The 18,178-nt window shown below is 55.1% G+C and overlaps 1 protein-coding gene across 1 annotated transcript in view; it reads right to left on the bottom strand.

Moving 5' to 3' along the window:
• TSNARE1 (t-SNARE domain containing 1) overlaps positions 1 to 18,178 on the bottom strand; it is a 130,905-nt gene that overhangs the window by 73,327 nt on the left and 39,400 nt on the right. Inside the window, 1 exon segment of the mRNA XM_078353028.1 lies at positions 4,498 to 4,624. Within this exon segment, the coding sequence (XP_078209154.1) occupies positions 4,498 to 4,624 (127 nt within the window).

Below are 18,178 nucleotides of genomic sequence, written 5' to 3'. Positions count from 1 at the left end.
CCAGAGGCCGGCAGCCACTTCCCTGCAGAGCAGGCACAGTGATCAAAACGCGCTGCCGCGGTGGAAATCTGGTCATGCATAAAAGGAGCCCTTCTCTTTCAGAGACACGCTGAAATATCACCAGATGAGATGACCTGCTATCTGGGATTTACTCCAGAATGACATGGCGGGGGAGCAGCGTGGGCACACATGTGGCCAGACTGGCCACGAGCAGCTGGCAGGAGCCAAGGGACACCAGGGGCTGGGACGTGACTGAGCCTACTGTGGTGTGTTTAAAAGTTTCTATATTTAGAAAATTAAAACATAAAACACTCAAAAATTAAATAAAATGTCTGGAATTTCTTTTTTATTATTATTATACTGTAAGTTCTGGGGTCCATGTGCAGATCATGCAGGTTTGTTACATAGATACACACGTGCCACGGTGGTTTGCTGCTTCTGTCACCCCGTCACCTACATTAGGTATTTCTCCTAATGCTATCCCTCCCCAGCCTCTCACCCCCCTGCTATCCCTCCTCTAGTCCCCCACCCACCAACAGACCCTGGTGTATGATGATCCCCTCCCTGTGTCCACATGTTCTCATTGTTCAACACCCACTTATGAGTGAGAACATGTGGTATTTGGTTTTCTGTTCTTGTGTCAGTTTGCCAAGAATGGTGGCTTCTAGCTTCACCCATGTCCCCCATAAAAAAGGACATGAACTCATTGTTTTTATGGCTGCATAGTATTTCATGGTGTATATGTGCCACATTTTCTTTATTAAGTATTTCTCCTAATGCTATCCCACCTACAGACCCCACCCCAACCCCACAGGCCCCAGTGTGTGATGTTCCCCTCCCTGTATCCATGTGCTCTCATTGTTCAGCTCCTACTTATGAGTGGGAGCATGCGGTGTTTGGGTTTCTGTTCTTGTGTTAGTTCACTAGAATGATTTCCAGCTTCATTCATGTTCCCACAAAGGACATGAACTCATCCTTTTTTATGGCTGTATAGTATTCCATGGCGTATACGTGCCACATTTTCTTTATCCAGTCTATCACTGATGGGCTTTTGTGTTCGTTCCAAGTCTTTGCTATTGTGAAAGGTGCCACAATAAACACACGTGTACATGTGTCTTTACAACAGAATGATTTATAACCCTTTGGACATACACCCAGGAATGGGATTGCTGGGTCAAATGGTATTTCTAGTTCTAGATCCTTGAGGAATCGCCACACTGTCTTCCACAACGACTGAACTAAAAAAGCCAATTGTGCGCACACACCAGGAAGAAACATTGGAAAACGTCATATTCAGAATGGTACCACTTACAACAGCAGGGGAAAAACCTTTTACTCTGTTGAAATGAATTTAAGCAAAGATATGTAAGATCTTCATAGAGAAAGTTATAAGACTTCACTGAAAGATGTTGAAGAAAACTTCATAAATATACAGACATCGGTGCTTGTTCACGGACTGGAAGGCTCAGAACGATAAAGAAGTCACTTCTCCCACGCAGACGCAGGCGACGCCAGGCGACCCCAAACTCCAGCGCGCGACAGGTCATCCTAAACCTTATGCTCAACACCAAACGGTCAAACACACCCAACACACTTCTGTAGAAGAAAAGAGGGGTAATTCATTCTAAAAAATACTGAGAATTATAGAAAAGCTATAGAAATTAAGGTGGATTTAGGCACAGGAATAGCAGGCTTGACCAGAGAACCCAAATGGGAACTTTAACCACCACAGAGCTGTCACTATAGGTCTGCAGAAGAAAGGAGGAATAAACAGTTCACACAATTTGTTCTTCAAACAGAGAAAAACAACTTTAGAGCTTCCTCTCCACCCTCATCCCACCTCACACCATAAACAAAAATCAAAGGTCAATTAAACATAAAAAGCAAATTGTTCAATCTTTAGCGAGAAGTGAAAGATGACAGCATTACCATCTTGTGATAGAAAGTGCGAGCCCTGAGGGAGAGATGGATAAACCCAAGGCCATCCCGGCTAGGAACTTCTGCTTCGCAGCACACATCCCAGAGGAAGCCGGCCCGGCCTGGGTTGGGCTGTCTAAACCCACCTTACGAGGCTTTCCTCTCCAGAACACAGGCGGGAACTCCGCAAACCATAAGCACAAGACAAACCCAAGGGAAAAACAGACAAAGTGCTCACTGGCAGGAAGACCCAACGCCCAGTAAACATGAAAAGGTGACCCACACCACTCATCATCAGAGAAACACCCCTTCCAACCAGAGGACAAGCCACACCCACCAGTTCAGCAAGACGTCGCTGTCCAACACCCCCTGGTGCTGACAAGCATGTGGGAGAGAAGGGCTCTGACGGGGCCCGCATGGACTCAGCTGCAGGTGGTCTGGCCCAGGAACGCCACCCCATGGCCTGCGGAGGCCCTGGCCACGGGCACAGGCTGTGAGAGACAACATGGGAGCCAGCCTCAGTGTCCCTGAGACCCGGAACAGGCGCAGACACCACGGGGTGCTCACAGAACCACCGACACGACACAGCGCAGGAATCAAAGGAGCCACAGCCATGCACAATGTGGAGGCGCTCACAACACGGCACGGAAAAGCAGCACGCCGCAGAGCAACGCACGTCGCCCGAGCCCAGGGAAGTGAAACCTGCACGGCTCAGCAGCACGCGGCTCACAGGGACATTCAGACGCACAAGAAAATGACCAAGAAACAGCAAATGTGACACTTCAGGGCAAGGAGGAAAGAGGCGGGGGAGGAGCAGGACCCTGTGGGTCAGGCTCACCATCTCAAAACTGTGGGGTCCAAACCCATATCCGCACCCCACGCACACGTGTGAACCATGAACACGTGCGCACACACATGAACACACGCGCGCGCGCAGACGCGAACACACACAAACATGTGCACACACGCACACGTGCACGAACACACACGAAGTCTCGTGTCTCCCTAGCATGCCTCGGAACACATTTTTAAACATAAAAGATCAAGCAGCTGACACAGTGCCCTGCCTAAGGTGCCGCAGGCTCCCTTGGCCCATGGAAGGAACCTCCATCCACACCAGCCCATCTCCCAGGACCCTCTCATTCATCCCAGACCTGCCTCCTCCAAGGTCCTCCTCTACTCTCCACTAAGCACGCCCTCCTCAAGGGCCCTCCCTCACCTCCTTAGTTCAAGGAGCCCACTGCTCTGGGCCAGCAGTCCAAGAACCTGGGTCATTTCCTCCCTAACACACAAGAAAGAGGATCTCAGAACCATCCCAGTCAGAACACGGACCCCCTAAGGGCATGGGACTCACTTGTCTCTCTGCCTCCCACCTGACCCCTAGAATACCTACTGGCACACAGCAGACAGTGGATCAATGGTCCAGGCAGGAAGGAGAAAAGGGAGGCAGTGGCAGGAGGAGTCCAGGCCGGGGTGGCACTCCCGGGGGCAGGAAGGATGTGGGCATCCTGGAGGACCTGGCCTGCGAGGCGCTAAGTGATGATGGCAAGATGAGGAGAGGGCTCTTGGTGATGTCACCAAAGGCCATCTGCACCCATGTCCCCCTGGCTTCCCTCCTATCCCAGCAAGGCTGAGGCAGGCACCAGCAGCCCTCCTGAGCACAGGCTGCTCCCTCTCTGCAGGGCTGGTGGAAAGACAAACCCAGAGCCCTGAGGGTCGCCAAGGAGCCAGGGAGGGCCCCTCACCCAGCCTCATTCCCTGAACAGGCTGCCCTGGGGACCAGCCTTAGCCAAGAGCCAAGCAGAATTTCCAGGGAGGACACTCACAGCCCAGCAGAGAAGCGCCCCAGGTGGAGGAAGACCCTGCTGCACAGCTGGCTGAGCCTGAGGCCCGGCCCTGGGAGGAGAGGTAAGCAAAGGGCTTGAGCCCCGACGCAGTCCTCTTCCCGCACCCAGACAGCCCTCATGGCGGCCGCCCTGACCCAGGCATCAACGCATGGGCCTGCTCTCTTGAAGGGCCAGATCTGTGAGCCATACTGACGGCAGAGGGGAGAGCGGGGCAACCGTGGCATTCGGGCGCCATGATGGTCAAAGGGGCCAGTCTGCAGGGCCGCGGTGGACGAGGTGAAGGGGAAGAACGGGGCTCAGTGCTCTGAAATACCTGCAAACAGATGCCAGCTCCACCCTGCACCAGCTACACAGCCCTGGGGTGATGTTAGCAGCCCCGGGGCCTCAGTTTCCCCCTCTGCACAGAATGCCTGTCCCACACCACCATGAGGAAGGTCAGGTGAGTCTTCCCTCCCCTTGGCCATTCTCCACCCACCAGAAGCCTGGTGCTCTGAGCACCAGCTCCATGCCAGGCATCAACTGGGACACCCAGGTCTGCTTGCAGGTGGGGCACAAACTCCTCCTGCTCCTCTCCAGGGGCCTGAATCGCCTGAGCCTGGCAATCACTCCCCATCTTAGGACAAAGGCAACTTTTCTCAAAAGAACAGAACTGGTTACAGCTATCGGCATGACACAGTGAGGACCCTACCAACTGCCATCACCCCCCATCCCCACTGCCAGCTACCATGATTACCTAGGGGCTGATAGCCTTGTCTTGAGGGTCCCCCGACAGGGCCACGGCTCCCCAGGCCACCTCCGCCAGCAATGGATCCGTATGACATCTTCTTACAGACGCCAGGGCCAGCAGCCTCCGCACCAAGCTGGAGGAAACAGGAAAACCAGGGGGACAGGGAGAAGAGACAGGGATTAAAGCTCCAATTCAGGGCCTCCAATCACACAGCGGCCTCCCACCCTCCCCAGCCCCAGGAGCCTGGCTCCACTGCACACACTCCCTAGGCTACACAATCCTTAGGTTTCTCACCAGCCCCCTAACAGGAGCCCCCACAGAGCCCCTTCAAGGTGACCTCTTGGTCCACTGGTCCCTACAGGAACACAGAAACACAACCTGAAGAAGGCGTGCCCCAGCCCCTCCCAACAGGGACCCCCTAGCAAGGTGAGCCCTCTGGTGGGCTCTTAAAAACCAACCACCCCCCTGCCAGCCTCCCAGCTGGCTTCTAGGAGCACTGGGCCCCCACTGTGCCCCGACAGGCAGGCAGGATGGCATCCACTGCATGTGAGCCAGGCCCAGATCAGGCTGAGAACATGGCACTCACGCAGCCAGCCAGCATCTCCAGCTCCGTTATCCTGAGCCGCACCCCACGGTAGTGGGGCTGGGTCAGACCCGGGTGGCTCTGCCTTGGCTGAATCCAACCTGCGCAGCTGGGCACAAGCCATGGGGCCTCATCTGTGAAGCAGGGGAAGAAGCGGACCCGCATCTCAGGCGGCTGTGAGAGGTGACTGGACAGACATTAGGACTGGCGAACAGTAAGCACCCAACACATAAGTCATGGCACTGGCGCCATCCTGGGCGTGGCACTGGCTATCCTTGGCCTGGGGAGCTGGGCATCCTGCCCAAAGCTCTCTTCCACAGGCTGCAGCTCCAGGGACTCAGAGCAAGTGACCAGAGGACAGAAGGAAGTGCTCCTGCTCAGACACTGCCAGCAGGTCCTCCCTGTGTGCAGGGTCCCTGTGCGGACAGCTTCTGACTGGCCTATACCCTAATGCTGTCACTACGGAGCCCACCAGCCAGACCACACTCGGTTCTAAACACTGTGGGTGGCAAGGACTCCACCCACAAAAACACCTGAAACGGGAAGGCAGGTTTAAGAGCAAAGTGAGCCTTGCGCCCACTGAGTGCAGCCCAAGTCCCTGGGGCTGCGGGAGGCGTGTGGCCCCACGTTCCCTCCCGGCAAGACGCCTGCCTGTCCCATCCAGTCCCCCAGAGCAGGGCAGCACCAGCACACCATCGACCCAGTGGGCCCCACTGCCCCGCTCAGAACAGTCTGGGACCCAAACAGCTCTGATTGCTGCAGACTGCACCTGCCAACATCCACCGCATTAGAAACTCAAACGGAGCCTTCTGAAAATAGAATTCGTTTTGAAATAACTAAGCCATTCCTGTGAACACAGATGACATTTTTGTCAATGATGACCACATTTTCCAAAACAAAACCCCTCCGAGGGATGCAATGCTGCCCTACAGTCTCAGCACCCTCCGGGCAGGTCCAGCAGTATGGCCAGGCTCACACCTGCTGCTGGCGCAGACCAAGTTCTGCTCGGGGCACAGGAAGACATCCAGCCTCATGCAGGAAGGCAGCAGCAGCAGAGGGTCCTCAGCCCCCCTCTCCACGGGTCTCAGGCCTCACATCCCAGGCACCTGCCCAGACACCCACGGGCCTCCCTCCCCTCTCTCTACACTGCCTGGAATGGGGAGGTGGGCAGGAGATTGGGTCTCAGTGGAAGACAGGAGGTGGGAGATGTCTGCTGGCCTGGGGGAGAGCAGGCTCGGGGGGGTGGTTGGGATTGCAGGACCCCCGAGTGAGAGGCAGGGCTCAACCCCATAGCAGAGAGCTCCACACACGTGCTGGGGTCTCAACGGGGAAAAGTTCAGATGTGGAAGACAACCCAAGACACAAAGGGGAAACACACCATGGCAGAAACAGACAGGTAACAGCACAGCAGCCAGCGCTTCCTACAAGCCTGGCGCGTGCCGACCCACAAAGCCACTTCACTCTGCGCACAGCTCATCCCCACAAGCCTCTAACTGGGGCCACGATGATCTTTACCCTGAAGCTGAGGAAACTGAGGCACAGAGAGGTGAGGTCACTTGCCCAAGGCCACCCAGCTGGTAAGTGGTGGAGAAGGTTTCAGACCCAGGCATCTGGTTCCTACACCCCTGTTCTCTTTACTGCCCTCAAAGGAACAAGCCCAGATAACAAAGGCTGCATTAACAGCCCCAGGACAGGAACAGGATGCCAAGAAAGGCGCTTTCAGATAATACAGAGGCGCAACAAGAAGCCAACATGGGGAGCAGCAGCAAAGGGCTCCAGAGAAGGGGCAGGCCGAGCAGGGGTCTCCAAAAACCAGAGCACGATGACATGCGGGGGCGGGGGCAGGCAGAGGAAGTGACCAGCCCTGCGCAGGCGCCTCTCCGTCCAAGTGAGGGAATTCCAGAAAGGGCAGGAGAGCCAGGGGAACAGACTCAGCAGGAACAGCTTTCACACCAATCCCAAGCTGGAGCTCATTCCAACTGGCTAGGGGCTCCTCATGCCCCATGAGACCTCAGGGCACCTGGGCAGGAAACCAAGCCCGACATCCAGCATTAGAACCCACGGTGACCGGGAAATCCCTACACCTCCAGTGCTGGGGGGAGAACCGGTGTGAAGGCCAAGGGGCCCCCAGACCGCCCCTCCATGCATGTTTTCTCGGGGGTGAGCTCTGCCAAAAACCAGGAACCATCTGAGGAGGGAGGAAGGCCTGGACTGCCTGCAACCAGAGGAAGCTGGAGGGCACCCAGGGCAAAAGCTGTGTCCAGGCAAGGAGGGCAACCTACTGACAAGGCCCAGGCAGAACGTTCTAGAGAGACTTCAAGAAGATGAAGGCTGAACCGCTAATGTGAAGGAGCGTGAGACTGGGAGAGCTAGAGGAAAGCTTCAGCTAGGCTCCTGAGAAGCACAAAAAACATCAGGCAAACAAAGGCAGTCACAAATTCCAGGGAAAACAAAAGGTTGGGCAGAGACGGAAAACCACCCTGGTTTCCGATGACTAGGCTGATCCCAGCAGCACACACAGCTCTAATTAGGAAAGCCCTACTCTCCGTGAGAGTGTGACAACCCTGTAGCTACACCAGAAGGGGGGAAGCAGGAAGTGTGTGCATGTGTGTGTGCATACATGTGTGGACATATGTGTGTGTACGTGTGCATATACATGTGTATACATACGTGTGTACATGTGTACACGAGGGCATAAATGTGTGTGTATGTGTGTATGTATGCATACATGTGTGTGCATGTGTGTGTGAGCGTGTACATGTGTGTGCGTGCACACATGCATGTATACGTGTACATGTATTCATGTGCATGCATGTTTGTGTGCCTATGTGTGCGTGTGTGCACTGCTGGGTGTGTGTGCATGAATGTGTGTACATATGTGGGGGGTGTGTGCCTGCGTGGGTGTGTGTGCTTGTGGGTACCTGTGAGAGAGCAGGTACCTGTGTATGCAGAGACTTGAATCCTCACCTTGCAAGTCAAAAAACAATGTCTAAACATTTAAAAACTCCAGAAGCAATACAGGACTATTAAGGGAGACCTGTGGGGATCGCTCACATGTGAGGCCCCTGGGAAATGGGCCTCGCCATACGGTGAGCTTGAGCCCGGACACAGATCCCCGGTTGGGGGAGTCAAGCTGAGGGAAAGCAGGAACCGAGAGAGGGACTATGTTCTTCTAAATAATTAACAGACATTACTTTATGGATATGAGGACTTGGGAGGCATTGTGACCACTTTCAGTTCCTTATGGTTTATTGCTTGATTGTGTTCATTTTGGACCCTTGTTACCTTCATTGTAAAATATTAAGTATTTACACTTGGCAACTTACCGTAACTTACTGGGTGTAACTGTAACTTATCATAACTTACTGGGCGTGACTGTAACTTACTTACCTTGACCTACTGGGGGTAACCTACTTACTGGAAGTAACCTACTTACTGGGCGTAACCTACTTACTTACTGGGCGTAACTTAGGGGGTGTAACTTGCTTACTGTAACTTAAGTACGTTGATCTGGTGTAAATAACTTTAACTTCAGAAAAGTATATAATGAAACATATTGCAAAAATAAAATTGCTGCATGAGCATAGCGCATGTAGCCCTCCAGACCTCGCCTTTTCTATCTCCTTTTTTCCGGCGCACGCTCTCTTCCAGGTTTGGGACCCTCTCGCTGGACGAGATTCCCGGGCTCGCGCTCAGTTCACAACAGCCTATTATTTCAAGAAGAGTTTCATATCAAAAGAATCTACTAGGAGATGCAGACACTGTTGACTCTGGGGAGGGGGATGGAGGGTGGCTGGGGATGACTGTTTTTCTTCATTAACTTTGCACAACTCATTTAACTCACTCTCTAAACTACATGCATGAATAATTTTAAAGTATTAAAGCTGCATTTGTAAAACTGCAATGAAACAACACCTAGAAAGACGTGTCTGGAAACCATGAGGAGGGCTGCCAGCGGGTTGTGCCTTCAGCAGACAAGAGCCAGGTGGGCACCCAGGGCTCTCCTCAAATCCCTGGGCGGTGGCACCTACCTTTGTCCCATGTGGCCCAGGGAGGTACAGCTGATGCTGGACACAGCCCAGTTCTACAGACACACCCCTCATGCTCCAGTGCCACTGTGCCAGCAGGCAGGCCTGTTCTGGCCACAGGACATGAACTTCCATGGAGGAGCCAGCACTAACTGTCCGGGGCGAGGGCTCCTGCAGAGGTTTTCAGAGAACTTGGGAGGGGCACTGGAACCCCACGTCGGGGGTCCACCAGTCCCAGGGAAGTGGCTCAAGGGACCCTGAGCACAGGGCACTGCTTGCCATCCCCTAAAATGACGGTGTGGCACTGATGGGGTCAGCCAGGCCTGACGAGACTTGTGTTTGGGGGGGCTCCCTCTGCTTCAGGATAGAGAGCAGGCTGCTGGGGGCACGTGAGGGGCTGGCAGGGCAGTGAGCAGGCGGCAGCAGAAGCCAGGACATGGGGAGGAAGGGAGGGTCTGGCACGGAACCCAGACAGAATCAAGGACAAGTCCCAAGTTCTGGCGCAGAAGGCAAGCAGACAGTGTTCTGACTTCCTCGGATCAGAAAGTGAGGGGAGCCATGTACAGGGATGAGCCCAGAGGGCCTCCCATAGGCAGGCAGACACCCAAAGCCCTGGAGGTAGGGCTGGATGCAGAAGGTGAGTCCACTGTGCAGGAACAGTCGTGAGGATGAGACCACCCAGGGAGAGGAGCCACCATGCAAAGAGAAGAGGGCCCCGCAGACAACACGGGACATGGGGCAAGCTGGGGTGATGTTAGCCAGAGGCCAGGGAAGTCACTGCAGGGGGCAGTGGGGTCTCAGGGTTTCAGGACAGGGAGCACAGGAAGCTTGACGAGGGCCCAGGAGAGGCAGGATCACTCACGGGAGGAGGGAAGGTATTCAAGTCTGAAAGAGCTCAGCTGAAACAGAGCTAGGGCCCCTGGGAGGACAGGAAGGTTGCCCAACTCCCCTCTGCTCTGGCTGGGCACACGGAGGAGAGTGAAGATTCATGAGCGGCCCCACAGCCACCAAAGAGACTACCTGAGCAGACTGGCAATCTCATTTCACCACACGCAGGAGCATGACACACCTCTGTTTGTTCAGCAGATTCAGAGAGGAAGGCCAACCTGCCCGCCACCATGTCACCGCAGGCAGAGGAGGCTGATCTGGGAACACGAAATGGCAGTGCACATCTTCTGCCTACTCACGGCCCCACCCACCAGCCACTCTGGGCCCCTGGGGACACCTGGAATCCAGTGGGTGCAACCCTCCCATGGCTGGAAGACCACTCGGGGCCACGGGGCACTGAGCTGTACCAACCCCAATCCCCCAGGTGCCCCACGTTTCCACTTCCCTCCAGTGTTCAACTCAACCCCCGGCCTGCCCCAGCCACCGTGGCCCCGTGCCCACACCAGCACCCAAGGTCTCTGCATGCCCGGCCCTGTCCTGCCCTGGCCTCAGCTCTTGCTGCACCCCGGTCCCATGCCCTTGCTCTCTGGGGGCACTGCCTGGTGCACCCAGGCTGCCTCCCACCTCCTTGCCTTCGCCCAGGCTGTGCCTCGGCTTCCCCCATGCTGCTCCTGCTCCTCCACCCTGCAGCCAGTTCACACCACACTTCTCAACCCAGCCGTCCCACCAGGCCAGCCGGGGCTCCCATCCTGACCTTCCTGCCCACACCTGACCTCTGAGCCTGATGCTGACCACACGCCAGACCAAGAAGCACCATGCACCGTAAGATGTAGACACCTACCTGTTCCCATCCTGGGGGAGGCTGCACACCTGCTGGAGCCGTCCTTACCCAGTGCTGGCCCAGCCCAGTGCGTCATCACCCCAGCCCTGCCCTGACGCAGCATGTCCCAGCAGGCCAAATCAGAAACCCTGTCTCCTGCCCCCAGCCAAGGATCCCCACAGGATCGGTCCACCCCTTCACTGAGGGGGCAAAGAACAAGAAGTCCAGGTGCTGAGCCAATGTCCTTGGGAGCTCGGCATTGCTGGCATCGCTGGATGCCACACAAGTCCATGAGGAGGTGCTCTCATGCGTTCTGTTCTTAGGGGAGCTGGGGAAATCCCCAAAAGAGAAAGTGACTTGCTCCAGGCCACCCAGAGACCACCTGCCTCACCTGCACCTGCTTGGCAGGCCTGGCCAGGGGCCTCACCTGTGTAAACAGTGCTGATTGTCCCGACACAGTGAGGCAGGGGTTATAACCCCATACAAGAGGAGGATACTAAAGTCTGGGGTCAGCCAGCCATCAGTGCTGGGTATGGAACACCCCAGAAGGCATCAGACCCCCTGGGCGCAGCATGCCACTCCTGTCCCAGCAGCACACTGCCAACCACAGCTGGCACGGCTGCCCTGCCAGGAGGACAAGTCAGCACCCAGGCATGCTGGCTTACTCAGTGGGACTTCATCTGAACACCACAAGAATCCCCCCGAAGTGAGCTGAAGGCAGGGACGGGCCGTGGCACAGGAGCCAGAAAGGCAGTGGGCACTGTGGGGTGCAGCCTCAAAGGCCTGAGCACACAGAGGGAGCCAGCCCTTCCCAACCAAGTGCTCTGCTGAGTTCAGGACACGGGGATGCCCCCGAGGCCTCCAGGAGAAGGCAGGCCAGCATCAGGGAGTGCACATGGGCAGGGCAACCCAGCCAGGGCCAGCGCTCTGAGGAGGGTGTTGTGAACTGAATGTGAGCCTGGGAATCTCGTCCAGCGAGAGGGTCCCAAACCTGGAAGAGAGCGTGCACGGGAAAAAAAGGAGAAAGAAAAGAGCGGGGTCTGGAGGACTGGATGGGCTATGTCCAAGCAGCAATTTTATTTGTGCAGTAGGTTCCATTATATCCTTTTCTGCTTAATGTTGTTTACATCAGATCAAAGCATTTCTCAAATAACAAAAGAAACAAAACAATTCTGGGGAACTAGTAAAAGGAAAAGACACTGATTTAAAAGGTCAAGGGGGAAGTAGGTGATGCTGATTATCAATATCATCAGTACGCCCAGTAAATACTTAACAACTGTAAATACTGAAGTTGAGTCACAAGGTAAGTAAGTTACGCCCAGTAAATACTTAACAACTGTAAATACTGAAGTTGAGTCACAAGGTAAGTAAGTTACGCCCAGTAAATACTTAACAATTGTAAATACTGAAGTTAATATTTTACAACTACTGTAGCAAGGATCCAAAATGAACACAATGAAGCAATAAACCATAAGGAACTGAAAGTGGACACCATGCCTCCCAAGCCCTCATATCCATAAAGTAATATCTGTTAATTATTTAGAATAACGTAGTCCCTCTCTCAGTTCCTGCTTTCCCTCAGCTCGACTCCCCCAACCGGGGATCTGTGTCTGGCCTCAAGCTCACCGTATGGCGAGGCCCATTTCCTAGTGGCCTCACACGGGAGCGATCCCCACAGATCTCCCTCAGGAGGGAGGACTGGGTAGCCAGGGGCACGGCAGGGAGGGGATGACATGGAGCCCCTCAGAGGAACGTGGCAAGGACAGAGAGAGCAATGGCTGAGCCAGATGAGCCTCGGGGACTGGACGAGGGCCACAGAAGCCATTCAAGGCCCAGTTGGGAGGAAGCTGGCAGCCAGGCCAGGCCGGAGGGGTGGGCAGAAGCTGACAGGCTGTTTTGCCCAAGAATGGCCCAAGTCCCAGGGCTGCCTGAATGAGGCCAGACGGAGGTCAGGGACAATGACCTGCTGGCTCCCGAGGAGGCTTCCTACCGAGCTGCTTCCGCGCCCACCAAGGCCAGCCACAGCCCCTCCGGCCTCGTGCCCCTCAGGCTGGCGCCGGCTTTTCCCAGGGCCCCTGGCCCCTGCCTGCCTGAAGGGAGCTGTCTGTCCTTGCACTGCCCAGATCCTGTTTGCAGGGCGCCAGGGGAAGTGGGGGTGCCAGGGAACGCCCACCTCAATCAGGCGCACCACCACCCCGGCAACTCAGCCTGCCCCCAGGACAAAGCGCCCAGGCCCAGGACAAGGGGAGGCCAGGCAGCAGGCCACACCAACTGCCTGCCGGGCTCCCAGTCCCAACTCCTGGGCTGTGGGGCCAGTGCATGAGTCTCAAGCCATTCAGTCAGGCTCCCAAACAGGGCCTCTGAGGCAGGGGGCTGGGCCCCACACAGGCAGAGAACAACCAGGCAGATCGGAACAGAGTCCCCAGGCTGGGTGCCCAGAACAGCCCCAGCCCCTCAGCCTGGATAGAGAGTGGTCGCTCACAGGTGTGGGCCACACACAGGGCACATCAGCTCTGCCACCCATGGTTTCCTCACCTGCAAACAGACAGCAGCCCCTCCCTCAGCTTCGGACACGCATTCTGTGACCTCTGACCCAGGCACCGTGGTGGGGACACAGCAGCTCTGGACAGGCCTGACCTGCTCTCAGGGACTCTGAGCTCCAGATGGGGAAGGACAGGAATGCGGCACCACATTCGCTCCGTGGGGGAGGAAATGACTCACGTGGCTGGACGCACCCAGTCAGTGAGGGCACAGGAGGCCCCTGGCTGCTCGGGCTGGAGGACACAGATGCAGGGATGGGCTCCTCGGGTGACCCAGGGCTCAGCCGCCCACAGGGACACACAGCCCCAGAAGTGGCGGCAGGAAGCGGCGCTATGTCCCGGGAGCCAGGGCACAGAGCAGCCCAGGGCCCACACCTGGACCAGGGGTGAGGGCACAGGCAACCTGCAGCCTTCATGGTACCCACCTGCGGACCCAGTGCAGGGGAGTGAGTCCTGGGGCAGGCTCTGGCCCCAGGTGGGCTACTCATGAGTGGGCTCTTCTGCAGCCGCAGCCTCCCCTGTCCTCCGGTAAGAATGCAGTGATGGGGGTGGGGCTGAACCTGCTCGGGAAGCGGAGGCTCGGGCTTGCCCTTGCACAGTGGCTGCGTGCTGCTTTCACATTCCCTAACTAAGCCTCAGGCCAGCTCCACCGCTGGCTGGAAAAGACAGAGGAAACTGTCAGTTCTCAACCGGGTCGGGGGCACCGCAAACAGGGAGCAGAGGCCCAGATCAGCAGCCAGCCCCACTGCCAGCGGCAGACCACTGAGAGACCTCAGCCATGCCCCAGCACAGGAGAGACAGGCTGCACCCCACAACGCAAATATCTGCTCCCCAAAGCCTGCCCTTTGGGAAAAACCATTTTCTATGGCAAAATGAAACTGCAAAGCTCAAGAGAAAGTGAGTGAGGACGAGGTGCCCCACCGGCTGCAGCAGGAGGGCTTGCTGTGCAGAGCATGCCCACAGGAACCTCTGCAGGGGCCCACACTGCAGTGTCCCCGCTGGGTGCCCAGCTTCCACCACAGCCTTTCCGCAGGCAGGAATCAAAAGCAGTACGGGAAGGGGCAGTCCCAGGAAGAGTCAGCGCCTGTCTGACATCCCACTCCCAGGTGAGAAGAGACAGAGCCAGGACCCCTCGGAGGTGTGGCCTCAGGGTTTGCTGCTGGAGCTGTCCTCACCCTGAATTAGCCGACTCCCTTATGCGCCCTCAACAGACCCATGTTGACAACAGTGGGTAACCTCCCTACCCTGGACACTCTCGGCCTCTTTAGACTTCTCTGGATAATCCCTCAAAGAATTTGGTGTACCGCAGAGAACACAGCCTGAGTCCCCTTTCTGCTGCTGTAATGGAACTCCACAAACAGGGGAGTTTATAAAGAAGAGACTTCCTTGGCTCATGGCTCTGGGGGCCAAGAAGTCCAAGATGGAGGACGCTGTGGGTGGCGAGGGCCTCCGGCGGAAGAGCACACAAGTCCGAGAGGCAGAGAGCAAGTGGGGGCCCTGCCTGTCCTCTCATCAGGAGCCCACCCCAGATAGGGCAGTGACCATGAGCCAGTCCCCTCTCACGGGTCCCACCTCTTAACACAATGGTGACTGGATTTCCATGAGCTTCAGACATTCACAACCCAACACAGTCCTAGCCAAGGAGCAGAAGACCCAGCAAAGTCCCAGCTCAACCGCTGGCCTGCTGTGTCCCAGCAAGTCCTGGCCCTTGAATCTGTTTCCTCATCTGTAAAATGGGACCACGAAGGGAAACCTCAGAGGGTGGGATGAAGACCAGTGAGATGAAATATGTGGCCTTAGGTCCCAGGCAGGAGCTCAAAGCCCCACTTCCAAGTCCCTGGACCCTCTGGTCCCTGGCCTCACTGTAACACACACACATCTGGAAGGGTTCCTGGTCCCCCAGAAGCCCACAGCCACCACGCTGTGCTCAAAGAGGCCAGCCTCCAAGCCACCCGCAAGGAAGAAGACTTTGCCATCTCCCCTGTGACTGCGTAAGGGCCCGCAGCTCCCTGTATCTGCCAGGGCTGGCCCTGCAGGGAGAGCCAGCCCAAGACCACACCACCCAGAGGAAACAGTGGGGCCTGGTAAGAAGGTGGGGAGCCTCTGGGTCCTGCTCCTCATTCCTCCAGCTCAGTGCAGAGGCTGTTGGCCCACCCTCTGTAAGAAAATGTTGTACAGATCCATCACGGGTGGAGGTGGCCTGGGGAGACCTGGCCCTTTCAGTGGGAACCAGGGAGGAGATGGAGAAGAGGTGGGGGTTAAAGCCCCATTCAGGGTGCACAGGGGCCTCATGCCCCTCCCCAGCCCCATGAGCCTGGCTCAGCTGCACCCATTCCCTAGACCAACCCCAGATTCTCACCAGCCCCCAAACAGCATCTGCCACAGAGTCCCTTCAAGGTGGCCTCTTGTTCCACTGGTCCCTGCAGGAACAAGGAAACACAGCCTGAAGACGGTGTTGCCAGGGAATACTGAGCTACTCAGGCTGCCACTCACCCCAAGGGCCAGGCACACCACGTGCCAGTCCCCAGAGGAGCCTTCAAGCTGCAACTGATGCCCCCTGCCCACAGAATCCACCAAAACGGCATCTGCCCATAAATGTACTCAGGGTGCTCTGAAGCCAACTGACCCAGAGATCTCAGGGCAAAGACCATGCCCTCATGCGAGACGGGGCTGCCTGGCAGACGGTGCCCTGTGTCTTCACAGCTGCTTGCAAGACCGCAGTCTCACATGGAGATGGGCAGGACCTGTCCAGGGGTCAAAGGGCACGATGGAGGATGACAGGCAACACAGCTCCCGGTGAGGAAGAAGAGTCACCTGTACCAGGAATTCTCTCATCTACTTGAAACCCCAATTTTTAAAATGAGAAAACAAAACCAAGGAGGGGAAATCATTTATCAAGGTCACAGGGACAGAGCAGATCTACAATAAGGAAGCTGGCTCCCCATAGCTGCAATGCCTTCCCCTGCCCCAGCTCCCCCCTCGACACTTTCCCTGCACCGGCACTAAGGTTTCAGCTCTGCCCTCACGGCAGTCTCCCTGCTGTACCATGAGCTGCAGAGGAAGACAAGCACGTCCTCACCATCCCACCCCCCACGCTAAGCACTCCTGCACTCACTCACCAAGCAGTGGTACTCGATTAGAACTTGGAGGAGTCAGCGTGAATTCATAGATTTTAAGATGCACAGAGAAATACAGATATAGATGTGTGTGGGTATATATAATCACACAGGCACACTCATCTACAGAGCTGAGTGTGGACATGATAGACAGCTACTCCCTAGCTCTGTCCACTGAGAGGGCGGAGACACTACACACCCCACAGCACTGGGCACGCCCAGCACAGAGCTCTTGCCTCCTAAACACCAGGTTTCGCTGAACTGAGTAAGAGATGTTAAGATGCCTTAGAGAAATGGCTGATTCCAGGGCTACAGCCCGGAAAGTGAAAGATGAGTGTCTGGAGCACGGAGGCTGCTGTCCTGCAAAAGAGGAAGTGCTCGAACAAAGGTGGGGGTACCTCAGAACGACACAAGGACCAGCTTGCAAAGGCTGGCCCTGGCCAAATCCAGACAATCTGAGTCTGAAAATAAATTATGATAAGAATTGTATAACTCACTGAATAAAATAAAAATCCATGAGCCCACACTGTTATAGATGAATAAATTAAAAAAAAAAAAAACAAGAACAAGAAAACAACAAGGGCTCTTATTTAGAGTAGAAAGCCAGCTGATAACTGCGGAAGGAATGGTGGAACCAGCGACCATCATGACAATCATTCATGCCAGTAAGAATATCCAGCAGATGTTAAGGCTAGTGGGTAAAAGTTTGATGAATAACAGGATATTTACATAATCTCAAAGGATCTTTCCTGAGATGCTTTTAAATTGAAAATGTAAGCAAATAACTTTACATAAGAGAAGGCTGGTAGGCATCGTCTTAGTCAAACGAGCTCAGCCAGCATCGCCAGCACCGGGACAAACCAGCGCCACGTACCCCCTGACAAGACACAGAGAAGAAGCACAACATTACTTCTGTGGTCCTCCTGCCCAAAGTGGATGACTGAGAAACCTCAGAAACACCCAAACCAAGGAGAAGAACTCACCAGCAACCTTCAAAAACGTCAGTGTCATCAGAGACAGACAGGCTGCGGCGCCATTCTAAAGAAAAGGAGGCTAAAGAGACAAGCACATGACCTGGAATTTCATGCTACTAACAGGGACATTGTTCTAAAAAGAACACAGCTCACAAGGTCTGTCCCAGAACAGAAACACACCCTTTAGAACAGACAAGACTCCTGTATCCGCATCAGCGCCCCGATCTTGATCACTGTGCTTCAGCTATGCACATTGTGTATTAAGGGGATCAAGGAGCATCACGTCTGCAACTCACTACCAAGCAGTCCTGAGAAAAACCACATATGCACGTGTGCGCGCGTGCACGCACACACACACACAGAGAGGCAGAGAGAGAGAGACAGAGAGAGACAGAGACAGAGAGGGAACGAAAGAAGAAACCAAATGAGGGAGACATTAACATTCGGGAAATTTGGGCAAAATATACACAAGTCTTCCTGTTAATCTGGCAACTTTTCTCAAATCTAAAATTATGCCCCAAAGTTCTACATTAAACATAAAATAAAAACTCACAGGAAATTTTATTTTGTAATCATAGGAATAAATTTTAAAAGGTGCAAGCACAGAAAACTGCAAAAATTACTAAGAGAAACTAAGAACATGTAAACGAGTGAGAGGACCACCACATTCACGGACAGCAGCGATCAAGACCGTGCGGCTGCAGCGACTCATGGTTTTGCAGAGGAATGTGGCCGAAC

The sequence above is a fragment of the Callithrix jacchus genome, chromosome 16, assembly GCF_049354715.1.
Source record: "Callithrix jacchus isolate 240 chromosome 16, calJac240_pri, whole genome shotgun sequence".
In the NCBI taxonomy this organism is placed as follows: Eukaryota; Metazoa; Chordata; class Mammalia; order Primates; family Cebidae; genus Callithrix; species Callithrix jacchus.
The sequence above is the reverse complement of the archived record's forward strand: the minus strand, read 5'-3'. Positions and strand labels throughout refer to the sequence as shown.